The 17,698-nt window shown below is 42.7% G+C and overlaps 1 protein-coding gene across 1 annotated transcript in view; it reads right to left on the bottom strand.

The window, feature by feature from the left end:
* Positions 1-17,698, bottom strand: part of RHBDF1 (rhomboid 5 homolog 1) — a 163,569-nt gene that overhangs the window by 30,021 nt on the left and 115,850 nt on the right. Inside the window, exons 10-12 of the mRNA XM_056533504.1 lie at positions 14,802-14,876; positions 3,027-3,188; positions 279-382 (exon numbers count right to left, since the gene is read on the bottom strand). Of these exons, the coding sequence (XP_056389479.1) occupies positions 279-382; positions 3,027-3,188; positions 14,802-14,876 (341 nt within the window). The remainder of the gene's footprint in view (positions 1-278; positions 383-3,026; positions 3,189-14,801; positions 14,877-17,698) is intronic.

The following is a 17,698-nucleotide window of genomic DNA, read 5'->3' as shown; positions in this document are numbered from 1 at the left end:
GCAGGGTACTCACACACATCGCGGCCACTCCTCCTGCTCCCTAAGCTAGGCCGAGAGCAGCCGCGATGTGAGAGAGTATACTGTGCATGCATGAGGCCAATCGCACATCGCAGTGCGTCTGCTCGTAGCGGATTGCCACTCCGAGCAGACACATCTGAGGCTCACTGTAGGGGTCCATCGTCGGCGGATCGGCAGAATAAAATATGCAGTGGATCCACCTGTGTGAACGAGCCCTAATACAGATTCATTTGGCGGTGATATATCAGCCACCCACATACCTCGGGTCCTGGCGACAAACTGATCCATAATGCCTATGACTTTTGTTGTGTAGTTGAGGGGTGCTCGGATGGTCAGGCCACTTTACCCACACCGCAAGAGTAGACTGAAAAAAACAAGAACAAAACAAAGCTGAAACACTGAATAAACTAAAGATGTCATTTATCGATCTGGTAAACAAAAATCTCATAGGATCAATGCAAAATAATACAGGCACTATTAGTGTAATTTAGGTAGAATTTTTATTTATTAGATTTATTAATTGACAAATAACTACAGAAGCACTTTGAATTGGGGTCCACATATCCAGTATCCGATACAAGTGAGTTCAAGGCATGAAGAGGCCAAATAATAAATGTTATCTCCATCTTGGTGTCCCAAATAGGGGGGGATACAATGAAACCTCTTCAGAGAAGAGACCAGATTTGAGGTTATGGATTTGTTTGTCCACCATATTGACCACTTTCTTTGAGAAGACCACTTTTTAATGCAATTGTGGGTGGTATTCTCAGACATGCAGTGCCATCTGCAGATTAATGTTTGAATGAAAAATTATGACTTACGGAGCAGTTACATATACAGTAGCTGGCAGTAGGTAGTCATTTTTTTCCCTTTTAGAGATTTTTTTTAGCCTTTTTTTTATTTTAGCTTTTTATAGCTTTATTAACCTTCTATGAGGCACTGTTTCAATCTACTTTTTTATTTTTTCCTTAATCACCCAGTGATCAATTTTCAACATTCTTCTGCCACCATGATCCTTGTGGTGCATTTTGGCTTTAAAGGGGTTATCCGGGGAAAAAAAACTTTTTTTCTATATATCAACTGGCTCCAGAAAGTTAAACAGATTTGTAAATTACTTCTATTAAAAAATCTTAATCCTTTAAGTACTCAGGAACTGTCCAGAGTAGAAGCAAATCCCCCTAGCAAACCTCTTCTACTCTGTGCAGTTCCCGAGACAAGCAGAGATGTCAGCAGAGAGCACTGTTGCCAGACAGAAAAGAACATGTCAACTTCAGCAGCTGATAATTATTGGAAGGATTAAGATTTTTGAATAGAAGTAATTTACAAATCTGCTTAACTTTCTGGAGCCAGTTGAGATATAAAAAAAAGTTTTTTCCTGGAATACCCCTTTAAGGGTACGGTCACTCATAGCAGGTTCATTTAGTTTTTTCTGCAACATATACAGTAGCGTCAAAGTAGATGAGATTGCCTAAATCTCAACCATACCGGAGCAGGAGCAGCGCAGGGATTGTAAAAAAAAAAAAATAGCGCCTGGAATAAGGAATAGGTCCGGGTACTTTGAAAAAGGGCTTGTGAGGCCACATTTTAGTATATACTGTGTGGTACATTTATGCTTTTTTGTGGCACTTAAAGCACAATCTTGGCTTTCAATGAAAAATCACCAGCTGCAATATGTTTGTGACAGCAAATTATATGTACCTGTTATTATAACAAAAAACTTTTGATGTCCTAGAGACAAGGCAAAAGTTTTATCAGTCAATGTCTGAGAGTTAAGAAGTGAGCTACCACATGTCTTTCTCCATGCTCTGTGTCTATGACATTATGAAACTATCTTGGTCGTTACACCGAGCCGGGAGAGAACGCTCTAAGAGTGCACTTTTCCTACTTGTTTCTACTGATTGGTTGGGGTCTGAACACTGACCGGAGGGTCCGACTGCTGGGCCCGTTCATGTTTCAATCAGCTGACATGCTGGGTACAGGACACGCTCTAGCAGAGTAGAGCTGGGGCTGAGCCAGGGCCACGCACGGGAGATTCAGGTGGAGCATTCCAGGATTTGTTTATTTCTTTTTTGCTTATAAGTGCAGCATAGGCTATTATTACAAAACAATATGGAGGTTTTTGTGTATGCCTTTTGCTTACTTCTTTTTGCTGATGTGGCAGGCTTGAGATTGGTTCAATTTTAGTTTACAAATGGACAAGAATGCAGCCTACATTTCCCATAATGGGGTGTTTTATTATTGCACCTGGTCATGACATCGGGCTGCTAGTGCTGGATGTTACTAAGGGTATTTGACCTATAAGAACAATCGAGGTGTTTTATGAAGATTTTACATCATTGGGATGTGTTCACACATTGAATTATTACAGCATTTTTCACACATTTTTACTGCATTTAAGATGTTTTTGAGGTGATTTTCCAAAATTCTGGTAAAAATTACCATATTTTGCACAATTGGGGTACAATCTCCATTTCCATGTCAGAGTCTGGCATTCTGCTATAACCATTAGGCATTAAAAGATTTGGGGAGTCACATGACCAAATTAGAGCATAAAAACACAGAGATGCAGCAATGCTGGAATAAAACAAATGGTGCTGTAGGACTAGTATTGGTGAGGTGAGTGTAAGAGATGAGCAAACTTACAGTAAATTCGATTCATCACGAACTTCTCGGCTCGGCAGTTGATGGCTTTTCCTGCATAAATTAGTTCAGCTTTCAGGTGCTCCGCTGGGCTGGAAAAGGTGGATACAGTCCTAGGAGACTCTTTCCTAGGAATGTATCCACCTTTTCCAGCCCACCGGAGCACCGGAAAGCTGAACTAATTTACGCAGGATGAGTCATCAACTACCGAGCCGAGAAGTTCGTGACGAATCGAATTTACTGTAAGTTCGCTCAACTCTAGTGAGTGTGTATGATATAGTTAAAGAAAAGAGCTGTTTTCCTCCACATACATCGCACACTATGTATTAATACCCTAATAGTGAATATTGAATAGAATACAGTCTTACTGAACACTCCTCTTCTGAGGTCTGAATACATCCCGATTTATCATTTCTCACACAGCACGCGGAGTGCTTCTCTTTTTCTCTTTTCTTCTGAATTAAACTGTACACTTGCTGATCTTGTCTCATGCACGGTGAAAACTTTGCCCCAAGATGTATTAAATCTTCCTGGAAGAAATTACAAATCACATAGTAGGAAAGTTTATTTACACAATAGATCAGATGCATTTTCACAGAACAGTTAGTTTTCTTTTGTTTTTTAAAGTTTACCGTATTTTTCGCCCTATAGGAGGCACCGGCGTATAAGACGCACCCAATTTATAGGTGCAAAATCTAAACAAATAAAGATTTTGAACCCAATAGTGGTCTTCAACCTGCGGACCTCCAGATGTTGCAAAACTACAACTCCCAGCATGCCCGGACAGCCGTTGGCTGTCCGGGCATGCTGGGAGTTGTAGTTTTGCAACATCTGGAGGTCTGCAGATAGAAGACCACTGCATAGGAGGTAATACTCACGTGTCCCCACCGCTCCGGACCCGTCACCGTTGCCCTGGATGTCACTGTGGCCCCGTCGCTCCGGAACGTCTCTGCTGCCGGGCGGGTATCCTCGCTCTCCGTCGCCGCCATCACGTTGTTACGCACGCCGACGTGATGACGAGGAAGGAGAGCGCCGGCCATACAGGGGATCCCTGAACGGAGAAGACACCGAGGAGGCAGGTAAAGTCCCTCCTGTCCTGTTAGCTGTTCGGGACGCCACGATTTCACCGCGGCGGTCCCGAACAGCCCGACTGAACAGCCGGGTTAGTGTCACTTTCCCTTCAGACGCGGCGGTCAGCTTTGTTCGCCGTGTCTGCAGGGTTATTACAGGGCAACACCGTGATCGGTGATGTCCTGTATTAGCCGCGGGTCCTGGCCGTTGATGGCCGCAGGGACCGCCGCGATAGGGGTGTATTCGCTGTATAAGACGCACCGACTTTTTCCCCCCAGTTTTGGGGAAGAAAAAGTGTGTCTTATATGGCGAAATATACGGTATATTAAAGGGGTTATCAGAAGGAAGGGAAGTCACTTTACTCCTCCTGGATAACCCCTTTAACTATTCTTCACCAGTGGGATCCCTTACTTGTAAGGTAGACCCTGCAGGCCAATGGAACCCTGATTGCTTATATATATAGAATTCTACATGCTCATCAACACTACAGCATGTGGCACTCCCACAACCCATCATAGAACAGACTTGTTTCCATGATGGGAGTAGTAGTTACCTCGACTACGGGAGTCTGGGGAGGCTACATTAGTGCTTGTACTACAACCCCCATCATGGAACAGAGTCTGTTCCATGTTGGGGGTAGTAGTACAGGGGCTGAAGGATTGATCGCACTGGGTCTCACTTCTAAGACCCGATGCAATCATAAGCTATTAATCGCTCCCCTGCGATGTATATAGTGTGTTTTTACTTTTTATTAATTTTTTTTTTTTTATAACTGTTTTATTTATTGTTTTCATCAGGTTTTTATAAAATACAAAACAATAAAAAAAAATAGAATTGACAATAACAAGTTAAGAGCAGTCTCGTTAGCAAACCATCAGAATCAGGCATATAGGATATCATGACTACTGAGGAAAGGGCCGTGACCCCAAGTGCCCTGAAACGCGTCTAGTTCTGATTTTATTCAGCCACTATTGATCCTGAACACAGCATCATTTGAAGTTGTGCTATCATCACAGTTATCTCTACCTGGTAGCCCAGCCCATGTGAGCACGCACAGCCTCTGGTTCCAGCCTCTGTTTCCAGTGTTTGCCCTCAACCAGTTACCAGTGACGTCACACGCTGACCCCACAAGGTTTTGCCAACTACCTCAGCAGTGAGTTCCACCATCAGCGAGCGGTTCTCCATCAGTCCGGCGCAGACCAGACCAGCCATTGCCAGGGCAAGCCAGCGCTTAACTCCTGCAACCCTGGGAGGAACGGCGGTACACTAATTCCATCTACAGTGGACGACTATCCAGAGACTGGTAATATATTCTGCCACCTGTGCTAGTGGTCTACACTTATTTTCCACTTATTTCTGAAATATTTGAACATTCAGAAACACTGTTGCAATATCTGAACATTTAAAAAGATCAAACAACCAGGCTATAACCTGTGTTAACCATATAGTGACATTTATGGACGCTGCCTGTTACAACATTACTTGAATATTTTTAACAGGATCAATTGAACAGTTATTCACTAGTGGCTATAATTTTATGTCTATTTTATGTTTAATGTTTTATTAATAATTGTAAATTGTCCATTCTATTTTTCACACAAGGGCCCTGTGTGAAGATAGTTTATTAGATAATGATAATTTTAATAAATTGAAGAATATATATTACAATTGAAGCACGGTTTTCAATAATTTAATTATTCTTATCTATCAAAACCTTCTACACTTTCCTTGAGGTCGGGCAAATTAGATTTATTTTGTATTTATATTGTTTACACCCTTGGTATAGGTGTATGCCCATCAGATCTCGGTCACTGTAAAAATTGTGAGCTGCACCATTCCTTTTTCTCATATAGGATTGTGTATTTAACGTCCTAAGATAGGAGCTCATTAAGACTTTATGCCCATTAGAGGAGTTATAATGTAGTAAAAATAGAACTGTCATTACATGCGACATACGTTGGTTTTCCTCCAGTTTTTGGCTATGAGGCATTTAGAGGCAGTCAATATGTGCAAGATAAGTCTCGACAGATGTTTTTGTATACCCGCTGGCATAAGGTTCAAATGGTATGTTTTTGGATCTAGGGGAAGATGAATTTCTGTGATTTTTCTAAAGACTGCACTTCTAGCCAGAAGTGTCTCAGGTTATGACAGTCCCAAAATATGTGTTGAAGGGTACCGGTTTCCCTCTCACATCTTCAACAAGCAGAGGACAGGTGTGGAAACAAGCTCCGTAGCTTATCCGGGGTAAGATACCAATATATCACCAGTTTGTATTGGTTTTCCTTGTATGTGATGCAAGTGGATGGTCTTGGTGCCTGAGTCCAGATTGTCTGCCATTGGGTCTGGGAGAGGAGTATGTGTCCCACTTATCCATGTAGGTATGTCTGACGGATGTGGGGTCCCGGGTAGTATTTAAAATGTTGTAAATATCCGAAATTAAGCCCTTACTGGAGGTAGACTGTCTACATATTGTTTCAAAGGTCGTAGGTGATGGGAAGGGGGGATTGTCGGAGGGCAAGTTGAGATGGGTGTGAATTTCCCGATAATAAGAAAATAAGTTGCAGGGAGCTTATCTTGTCTTGTAGCAGATTAAAGGGGATTAATGTCCGTGTGCATGGGTCTATCAAATCGGCTAAATGGAAGAGTTTGGCATGTATCCAAGGGGTAATTACAACAGTGTCGCAGCTACTTGGTATTTGGGGATTAAATATAATGGGCGTTAAGAGGGTTCTATCGGACTTCAATGGGAAGGAAACTATAGCTTGATCCCATATATTTTTTGTCAGTTTCATCGGTCCCAATAACTTATTAGAGGTTTTAAAGCGGTCCCTGGACCAAACCAAGAAAATTGGATGTAGGGGGTAAATCCACATTTTCTCAATCTCTGACCATTTATTGAAGGCCAGGAATGAGGACCAGCAGGGAATTCTACGAAGGTGGGTAGAGAGATAATATTTATAGAGGTCAGGTACTGCTAAGCCTCCGTATGACTTTTTAGCCGTCAGGACCGAGAAAGACAATCTATGATGCCCACCTCCCCAAATGAATTTAAGTATAACGGATTGGAGTTTTTTAACATACCTTTTGGGATGGGAATAGGTAGGGTTTCCAATATATATAGTATTTTAGGGAGAATAGACATTTTTACCGTGGCGATTTTACCGAATAGTGATAAGGGTAATGAGGACCACTTATGTAGTAGAGTTTTAATATCGTTGAGATGGGGGGGATATTACTTTTGTAGAGGGAGGCATAGGAGGAAAATACCTAGGTATTTGGGGGTATCCGACTGCCATCTATAAGGGAAGGAACATTTTAGGGTATCCAGAAGATCAACTGATAAATTTATCACTAGAGCTTCGGTTTTAGAGGCGTTTATTTTATATCCCGATAAGTGGCTATACCTGTCTATGGCGACGTGAAGGTTATGTAAAGAGATTTGAGGATTGCGTAACGACAGAAGGACGTCGTCCGCAAACAGTGAGATTTTAAATTCACGGTCATTGACAGATATACCCTGAATGTTCGGATTCCTCCGTATGTGGGCTGCTAGGGGTTCTATGCTCAGGACAAACAGTAACGAGGAAAGTGGGCATCCTTGACGTGTTCCGTTTCTAATATGAAAGGCTGGGGAGGTGGCGTGTGGTAATTTTATTTGTGCTGAGGGAAGTGTGTACAGGCCAGAAAAAGCACTCAGAAAGGCGCCAGAGATACCATATGACCTCATTGCGGCTAGCAAAAAAATTTCAATTTAGTCTATCGAAAGCCTTTTCGGCGTCCAAACTCAACAAAACAGCTGAGGAGTTCGTCTTGTTAATAATATCAACTAGATCTATGTTCCTTCTGGTGCAGTCTCCGGCCTGTCTGTTTATCACAAATCCGACCTGATCTTTATTGATCAAGTATGGAAGGACCGCACCCAATCTATTGGCCAACATTTTTGAGTATAATTTTAGGTCTGAGTTTAATAACGAGACTGGCCTGTAGCTGGCACAATCTGAAGGGTCTTTACCACTCTTTGGAATCACCGTAATATATGAACCCAGCATCTTTTTACTAATTTTTAAACCCCCCGCTGGGAACCCGGAGTGCCGCCATTCAAGGATCCCGGCAGGGTTTTTAAACTACTTGTGCATAATCTCAAATTTAATCCCCCCGACTGTGCATAAGTAGTTTAATAACCCCACCAGGAGCCCTGGATGACCACTGGGTGCTGGACATTCAGGGCTCCCGTTGGGGGATTTAAAAATTAAAGTAAAAACACACTATACACATCACAGGGGAGCAGAGCATGGCCCCCACTCCCCTGGTTAATAATTTCTGATCGCATCGGGTCTCAGAAGTGAGACCCAGTACGATCAATCCCTCAGCCCCTACACTAATATCTCCAAAATGGAACAGACTTTGTTCCATGATGGGGGTAGTAGTACAAGCCCCACAGTAGTCTCCCCAGCCACCCTCAGGCTCCTACAGCTGGGGGAACTACTATTCCCATCATGGAAACAAGTCTGTTCAATGATGGGAGTAATAGTAATCCAAGCTGTGGGAGTCTGTAGGTAGCTGACTTTTCATACTAACAGATGAAAAACTGATGCAAAAAGAGGTGGCAATAAATGGCATCCTTTTGCATCAGTTTGCATCCATTAGTAGTATGGTCCATTTAGGAGGCAGTGACAGGAGAAAAGCAGGACAGGGGACAACGGCCATGTGAACCTAGCCTAACCACTCATGTTCAAAATGTATGATTTGCGGTGAAACTAACTATTAAAGAAATGTAACTGAATATAAAAGGTTTTGTGAACAAGTGAGGGAATTGATCTTCTTTTTCCTTTTAAGCATTGCACACCTTAACCCCTTAAGGACGCAGCCAATTTTATTCTTGCATTTTCGTTTTTTCCTCCTCACCTTCTAAAAATCCTAACTGTTTTATATTTTTATCCACTGACAAGTATGAGGGCTTGTTTTTTGCGTGACCAGTTGTCCTTTATAATTACATCACTCATTTTACCATAAAATGTATGGCGAAAAAAAAAAAAAATAACTATTTGCGTGGGGAAATTGAAAAGAAAACAGCAATTTTTCATTTTCACGCTGTACAATTTACTGTAAAAAATTACATGTTTTCTTTATTCTGTGGATCAATACGATTAAAATGATACCCATGATTACATACTTTTCTATTATTGTACCACTCAAAAATCTCAAACTTTTTAACCAAATTAGTGCATTTAAAATCCGACCTATAACTTTTTCATAAATCTTTCCGTATAAGCAGCAGTATGAGGGCTCATTTTTTGTGCCATGATCTGTACTTTTTATTGATGCCATATTTGCATATATGAAACTTTTAATTCATTTTTTTTTAAATAATATGTGACAAAAAAGCAGAAATTTTGGATGTTTTACTTTTTAATGATTACGCCGTTCCCCGTATGAGGTCAATAACATTATAATTTGATGTAGCAAATTGAAGACAGTTCACCCAGATATGAACACCACCTGTGTTCTTTCCTTTTTCGAGATTATAATTTGATAGTTCGGACATTTACGCACTTGGCTAAACCAAATATGTTTATACATTTTTTTTTACACTTTCTGGGGGTAAAATGGGAAAAAGGGACGATTTACATTTTTATTGGACGAGGCGATTTTTTATGTTTTTTTCATTTTTGTAACTTTTTTTTTTTAAACTTTAATAATCCCCATAGGGAACTATTTATAGCAATCATTTGATTGCTAATACTGTTCAGTGCTATGCATAGGACATATCACTGATATGTATTATAGGCGATCTTCTGCTCTGGTCTGCTTGATCGCAGACCAGAGCAGAAGACCCATGGAGACAGCCGGAGGCAGGTGAGGGGACCACCGTCCGCCATTATGGACGATCGGATCCCCGCAGCAGTGCCGTGGGCGATCCGATCATCAATTTTACCGACCACACTGCCGCAAATGCCGTGATCTGTATTGTTCACGGCATCTGAGGGGTTAATGGCGGAGATCAGCACGATTGCTGTTGTCCGCCATTACTGGCGGGTCCCTGGCTGCTGGTAGCAGCCAGGACCTGGCGTGCTTGACACGAGAACCACTCCGGTGCTCGCGGTCATGTACAGGACATAAATGTACGTCCTGGTGCGCTAAGTACCAGGGCACCAGGACGTACATTTACGTCCTGTGTTGTTAAGGGGTAAAAAGTAGGGTCACACAGCGCATTTGCACGTATTTGATACTCCGGATGCGCTGTCAGCAGTCACAGAGCAGCTGCAGAGCAAGCTTCCTGAAGCTCTGTATGTCCACTTATAATGGCAGATTTTTTGTATACTATAGAGGAAGGGGTGTTGTTCTTTCCAGTCTGACACAGTGCTCTTTGCTGCCACCTCTGTCCATGCCAGGAACTGTCAGGAGCAAGAGAGGTTTGTTATGGGGATTTGCTCCTGCTCAGGACAGTATCTAACAAGGTCAGAAGTGTCAGAAGAGAGCACTGTGGTCAGATTGGAAAGAACTACACAAGTTCCTCTCGAGCATACAGCAGCTGATAAGTACTGGAAGAATTATTATTTTTAAATAGAAGTAATTTCTAAATCTGTATAACTTTATGACACCTACTATGGAAACATTGATAATACACAGATTAGGAAAAAGATTAAGAATGTGTTTGTCATGACGAGTGCTCCGGTCTCTGCCTCTGGACCGGAGCGCCCATCTCCCGCTGCAGCCCTGCGCGCCCCGGGTCTTCACCCTGACCGGGGGCGCAGTGTCTCTGTGGTCTCCGGCGGGGATGTGGGTCGCGGCACGGCTCATCCCCGTGTGCGATCCGCATCCCGGTCTCACTCACCTCTCCCCGCTCCTGTGTACACCGGTCACGTGTCCCGGCGCGCGCGTCCCTGCTCTCTGGGGCCCGCGCGCGAGCTATGTTAGATTTAAAGGGCCAGTGCACCAATGATTGGTGCCTGACCCAAATGGTTAATTAAGGGCCTTAAATAAAAGTACCCTGCCCCTTCCTGCCCTTGCCGGATCTTTGTGCCTTGTGCCTCTGAGAAAGCGTTCCCTAAAGCCTTGTATTGCCTTGCCTGTTGCCGAACCCGTTGCTACCGACTACCCGCCTGTAAACCCTAGCCACCTGCCCTGACCTCTGCTACGTCCGACTACGCCTTTGCCTGCTCCCTGTGTACCACGCCATATCAGCTGCCAGAGAGGTCGAGTCGCTACTGGGGGACACGACCTGGTAGTTACCGCCACAGCAAGTCCATCCTGCCTTGCGGCGGGCTCTGGTGAACACCAGTAACTACTTAGAACCGATCCCCCAGTACGACCCGCGCCATCGCCTCTCTGGTCCAGAGGATCCACTACCTGTCCTGCCGGTTCATGACAGTGTTCACACTGTGTTATTGCTGTCTGTTAAATGGTATATGTTAAAATATGCTAAAAACAGATGCCATACAGCTGTTTTATAACCAGCACGGCTGATCATGTTTTTGTGTGCAGCAAAATTAAAGGGACAGTAAAAGAAAGACAAAAAATGCAGTGTGAACCCAGTCTTACACAGAGAAATCATTGCATTCTGGCAGGTGAGGTCATTAACTGGTTAACCATAACTGGCACCAGAAAACAAGCATTTCTGGTGTGACAGATTAGGATATGCAAAACTTTGAAATAACTTAGGAATGTGAAGAATAGCTTTCAAGTGAGTCATAGGAAAATAAAATAAGAGATAAGCTGCAACCGAATACAGGACAAAGTAATCCATCTTAATTCTGTTAGTAAAATATCCTTATAAAGTGTCTGAAGGCACGGTCACACTTATGTGGAGTATTTATTATTGTGTCAAGGAAAGAGGTTGACCTGGCACTAGTCACAGCACTGTTCGCTACAGGAATGCTCACCTGTCGGCAAACAGGGAGCAAAACAGCCAATGTCTCTGTGTGTCTCTCCGTATGGTGGTACGGGGTGGGTAGCGGGGTGGGTTCGGCCGGTGGGCGATGGTCCGTTATCACGCATGTGCGCTTCGTCAGGCCCCGTGGGCCTGACGAAGCGCACAAGCGCGATAACGGACCGTCGCCCACCGGCCGAAACCACCTGCTCCTGCACCATCCCACCCTCTCCCTGCTATGCACATGTCTCTGTACCATGAAAAAAGAATATTCTGAATGATATTTGGTGTTCGAGGTGAGTGCTCCGAATAATTTTCCTGCCTTACAAGAACATTGAGTATTTATAATTGTTCTTGGTTTGTTAGGGAAAGCAAACACTGGGAAATATTCTTCTGGTAGTGACTGTTTTGTTTCTTAAAGGGAAACTGACAGCACTAACCAAAAAATATAGGGGTATATAGTGTGGGTGAGGCATAGGGAAAAAGTGTTTGATCTCGGGGGGTCTGACCGCTGGTACCCCTGTGAGCTCCTGCACGGGCGCCGGGTCTCTGGAAAAGCACTCGGATCTCTTTGGTGCAGCCATAGTGAATGAATGGAGTGCCTGTTGTCCCCAGCACGCCCTCTTATAAGAGAGCCAGTATTATTATAACTGTTATTATTGCTAATTAGACGTTCAAAAAAGGTAAAATAGCAAAATATTTTAAAATTAAAGCCGCTGAACAGGTTTAATTTTGTTTTTTTGTTTTTCTGTGTTGTGTGTCAAACGTGTGTCTAAACCACTCACAACCATTAATCTTGTCCGTTTTGTGTGAAACGTGCCCACTCGTTTGGTTAGAGGGGTCAATTTTGGCACATAACCCCCAGAAAAAGAACCTATTTCAATACAATACATCTGGGCCAATGTTCCTAGATAACAGGAAGAAAAAAAAAACTTCCCCCAGTTCCACACTTCTGCTTGTGCAATAAGGCATGTCCGCTTATATGGAGTCATTTGTTCTCTGTGCATCCACATTCATTCAATATGGCAGAGCCCCAGATATTCCCACCAAGAAAAACAGTTATTTCTTCTTGGAACAAAACACTTATATTAATTCCTTAATTGTAAATATATCAGCGAATGACTACATGCCAATGGGAAATACAAAACCATAAAGATCATCTCAGGACACACAATGTAAAACAATAATTCTTCTCATATGCTAAGCGTTCTATTTTTAAAGAAAAATCTTAAAGAATTGTAGTTTGTCCTAACTTTGACCCGAGCTGTGTTCACAATATAGTAATCTGCTAATCTGTAGAAACATACTACCAGCACTTTAACCCCTGAACATTTAATGAAATAATGTTAAAGGGGTACTACCGTGCTGACAACTTATCCCCTATCTAAAGGATAGGGGATAAGTTGCCTGATCGTGCGGGGTCCCGCCGCTGGGGATCCCCGCAATCTCGCACGCAGCACCCACTCTCATCAGGCCCTGGCCCAAACATCGCTCCGGGTCTGATGACTGCCGATCACGGGGTCGGAGTATCGTGACGTCACGGCTTCACCCTCATGTGACGTCACGCTCCGCCCCCTCAATGTAAGTCTATGGCAGGGGGCGAGACAGCTATTGAGTTGCATTGAGGGGCGGAGCGTGACGTCACACTGTCCTTTAGAAAGGGGATAAGTTGTCAGCACAGTAGTACCCCTTTAAATGCAAAAAGGGTAAAGAGCAATAGGGGTGCCAGAAAGTTAAACAGATTTGTAAATTACTATTAACAAATCCCAATCCTTCCAGTACTTATCAGTTTCTGTATACTACAGAGGAAGTTCTTTTCTTTTTGAATTTCTTTTCTGTCTGACCACAGTGTACTCTGCTGACACCTCTGACAATGTCAGGAACTGTCCAGAGCAAGAGAAGCTTGCTATGGGGATTTTCTCCTACTCTGGACAGTTCCTGACATGGACAGAGTTGTCAGCAGAGAGCACTGTGGTCAGGCAGAAAGGAAATTCAAAAAGAAAAGAACTTCCTCTCTAGTATATAGCAGCTGATAAGTACTGAAAGGACTGGGATCTTTTTAATAGAAGTAATTTGCAAATCTGTTTAACTTTCTGGCACCTCTTAATTTAAAAAACATTTTTTCCAGCGGAGTACCCCTTTAATGTCCCTGCGTTGCCACCTCTGTCTGTATAACATGCAAAATATTAGCTCCTTGAAAGCAAGAAACACTCTTTATTGATGCTCTCTACTAATAGATGACTTGTGCTGTAAGGTGTGTGCCTACACTGTATGACACTCAATGTACAATATACAATGCCATTCAATGTACAATATATTAAATATCAATTAACTCATACATTTTAGCAGAAATAACAGGGGAACACAGTGCAGCCTTCTAAAATACCCAAGAATTGTAATTCTATTGGGTAGTTACCAAGTGGTCACAGTTGGGTTAGTTGTGGAGAACCACATGGGTCAGTATTGGGCCCTCTACTTTTTAATATGTTTTGTAATGAGTTTTACAGAGTCGAATTTCTGTATCTTCAAATAATACTAAGCTCTGTAAGGCAATGCACACAGATGAGGATAATATCACACTACAGAGGGATCTGAGGAACTTGGAGGCTCAGAAAGAGAAATGGAAAATTGAGTATAATGTGGATAAATGTAAGATTATGCACTTGCGCCGAGGAAACAAAATGTACAATTATGTGCTAAATAATAAACTACTGGGTAAAACTGCTACTGAAAAGGATTTTGGGGATACTGGTGGACAGTAAACTCAACTTCAGCGACCATGGCCCGGCAGCTGCCGCCAAGAACGTTATAAGGAATAGGTAGCATGCAGCACCATGACAGATTATCAATCTTTGGGTTATTTAGTTTAGAAAAAAGACATTTTAGGGGCAATCTGATCACATTGCAAAAATACAGTATATAAATCTGATTTGTATTTGACCTGGGACGTTAGTAAGAATGTAAAATTCTTTTCCACAGACCTTCTTGATGGGTAATTCACTTCAAGTTTAAGTGCCTTTATGCCTTACGTGAAAAAATTTGTAGTCTGATACCACTCCAAATATAAGGGTGCATAAAATTGCATGTGCTAATGGGATCCAATGAGTACTGATCTCCCCAGCAGACAACTGGGATGGCATTCCCTTAAAAAAAAAAAAAAAAAATAATAATAGTAATAATAATAATCCTTATATTCACTTACTGAATTTGGTCCAATCCAAAAGTTTTCTTGTTGGACGTATCTAACATTTTCATAAACTCCCTTATTCCTTAAAACCTATAGATTCAAAAACAAACAAACATAATTAAATAAAAAATTATAAAAAATTATAAACTGTATTGGAGAGTTCTAAACATAATAAGCGTAACAGCAGCTTACTGTTTGGTGTACTATATGCCCTTTCAAGAGGTTTCAAGGTTATTAATACATAATAGGAAATTACAGATCTGCCGTAGCACTCACACTTTAATATACTCATTGTGAACATTCATCGTCTCCAGGGTCTGCAATTGATAAGTACAACTGTGGGTAATATATTTTTTTATTTACACATACAATGGGTCACTGGGGATTAAAGCAGCTTCCTGGAACTTTGTTGTTGATGGTCTAACCTCAAGATGGGAAATCAATATCTGTCAACATCCAACGCCGAAGCTTATGGGTGGAGGTTCTGGGTCTCAGCCCCTCACCGATCTAAAGTTGATAAGCTATCCTGAGGAAAGAAATTCTTGGTAGACGGCCTTAATGACCTATTATCATAGAAATTTTTTTTTAAGAAAAGTCACCTGAACCCATCAATTTTACGCGTATGGAGGCTCCTAACTTTCCCCCAATAGAATATGTCAATGGAAAAAAGGACTGAACATGCTAAATTTCAACTTTCAATTCTTTTGTTACAATAAGCTGCCCCAAGAGGTGTTTGGCTATGGCCTTCTACTCTCACAACACTAAAAACATACGCACACAACGTTCATGGGGAAATCAAGGAACATAGCTATATACCATATTAGAGCATATGAAGGTCATAGAGAGAGTTTCCTACGTGGGGTAAATCGCCTATGAGCCACAGCAGAGATCCAATAACAAGTAACAGTGGTCCCCCCCGGCAGACTTGGGTTACCTATGTACCATCATTTGAATGGCCACCATGTTATACTACAGTACTTGCTGAAAATCTGGCTCTGTGGCCATATGTATGGGGTGGTCTTTGATATGGCAAGACCTTTAAATTGACTTTTTAAGTAACATCAATGTCACATCAGTTTAAGTCCTGCGGCTAGAAACCCAACCTTTGGGGAAATGTCACGTCCAAGGATGTCTTTTAAAACAAAGAAAAATTGACACATTGAAAACATCTTTACAACTTGAACAATCCATTTCCTGCTAGAGAGAAGCAAGAAAGAAAATCCAAGATTTCCTCCACCGTGTGCCAAAATCAACAGTATTTAAACCTGGATAACAATATGTAAAATGAACATCAATATGAATCTCATCTGATGACTTATTGGCAGACTCGAAAAGAAAAATTACATTTACCATATAAAATCTGCTGAGCATCTGTGGTTTAGTTTACTGCAAAAGCAACTGAGCAACTCCAATAACAAACAGGACAGATGAGACGTCTGTATGACTAGATATTTAGTAATGTAACACAATTCTTCAAAGTTATTCCTCATTGTCTTTCTCTGATAGTCAGTGGCAAATAACATAACATATAATAGTAGGAATACTTCCTGGGGTGAGCCTCCAGCTGGCCGAAACTGCTAAGAAACACATCCTGCCGTAACAATAGGTACAGTATTTCATCTGTGCGTTGCAAGCCCTATGCATGAATTGTCTGCAAAACATGGTCCACATATAAATATCCTTCTTTGTTCCTTCCCTTAGAAGTGAAATGATCACTACAGTCGTATGGTTCTATTAGTGTCAGACTGCATACAGTTAGGTGATCCATACACCAGGTTTTCACTGTTATAGTATATATTATGTATCTGGTAATGAGCATTGAGATATGGCAGGATTACCATGGAATTTGGCCAATATATATATATATAGTGTGTCAAAACTTCCCTAAGAAAAATCCCATCTGTTAAAATAATAAATGCCATGACAGAAACCAATCAAACCCCATTAAAGGAATACTGTAGTGCAAAATAACTTATCCCCTAACCGAAGGATAGGGGATAAGTTATAGATCGCACGGGGAGGGGGGGGGTCCGACTGCTGGGACACTGCGATCTCCTGTAGTCCGCAGAAAGGGGGCGTGTCCATCTGACGCGGCAGCCGACACTCCTCCCTATGTATACCACAGAGATACATGGAGGGGGCGTGTCAGCCGCCGCATCATGCGGCAACGGAATGCTCCCTTCATGCAGACTGCCAGGGCCCCGTACAGGAGATTGCGGGGTGGTCCCAGCCGTCGGACTCCTCAGGATCTCCTGTACGGGGCCCTGGCAGTCTGCCTAAAGGGAGCATTCCGTTGCCTTATGACGCGGTGGCTGACACACCCCCTCCATGTATCTCTGTGGGATGCATAGGGGGCGTCGGCCGCTGCATCATGCTGAGGATGGACACGCCCCCCTTTCTGAGTACTACAGGAGATCGCGGGGATCCCAGCAGTCGGACCCCCTGCAATCTATAATTTATGCCATATCCTTCGGGTAGGGGATTTTTTTTTTCACTACAGTATTCCACACAATAGTGTTGTGTGCCAGTTTTCAGTATGAAAGGGATTCAGAGCAACCATTATTTTCATTGTTTTGCTTATATGAATGATCAGAGCAATGAATTAGCTGAATGGCAGTATATTCCTTGCGCCTGCCTCTCATTGCGTCACCAATACATTTAAACTGCCAGTTCCGGCATGCAGAACCGTTCACTGCTATTGGCGTTTGGTCTGTGGTGTAGTGCTGTTCATCGGGCACGTCCAGGGCCGGACTGGGACGAAAGAGCAGCCCTGGAACATAGACCCAACCAGCCCACATACTTAAAGGGGTACTCCGCTGGGACCCCCCACGATCTCTGCTGCGGCACCCCAGTGATCTGGTGCACGGAGTGAACTCTGCCGGATAACTGGCGATCACAGCCACCACGCCCCC

This window comes from Hyla sarda, chromosome 8 (assembly GCF_029499605.1).
Source record: "Hyla sarda isolate aHylSar1 chromosome 8, aHylSar1.hap1, whole genome shotgun sequence".
In the NCBI taxonomy this organism is placed as follows: domain Eukaryota; kingdom Metazoa; phylum Chordata; class Amphibia; order Anura; family Hylidae; genus Hyla; species Hyla sarda.
This window is presented reverse-complemented; position numbering and strand designations above follow the sequence as displayed.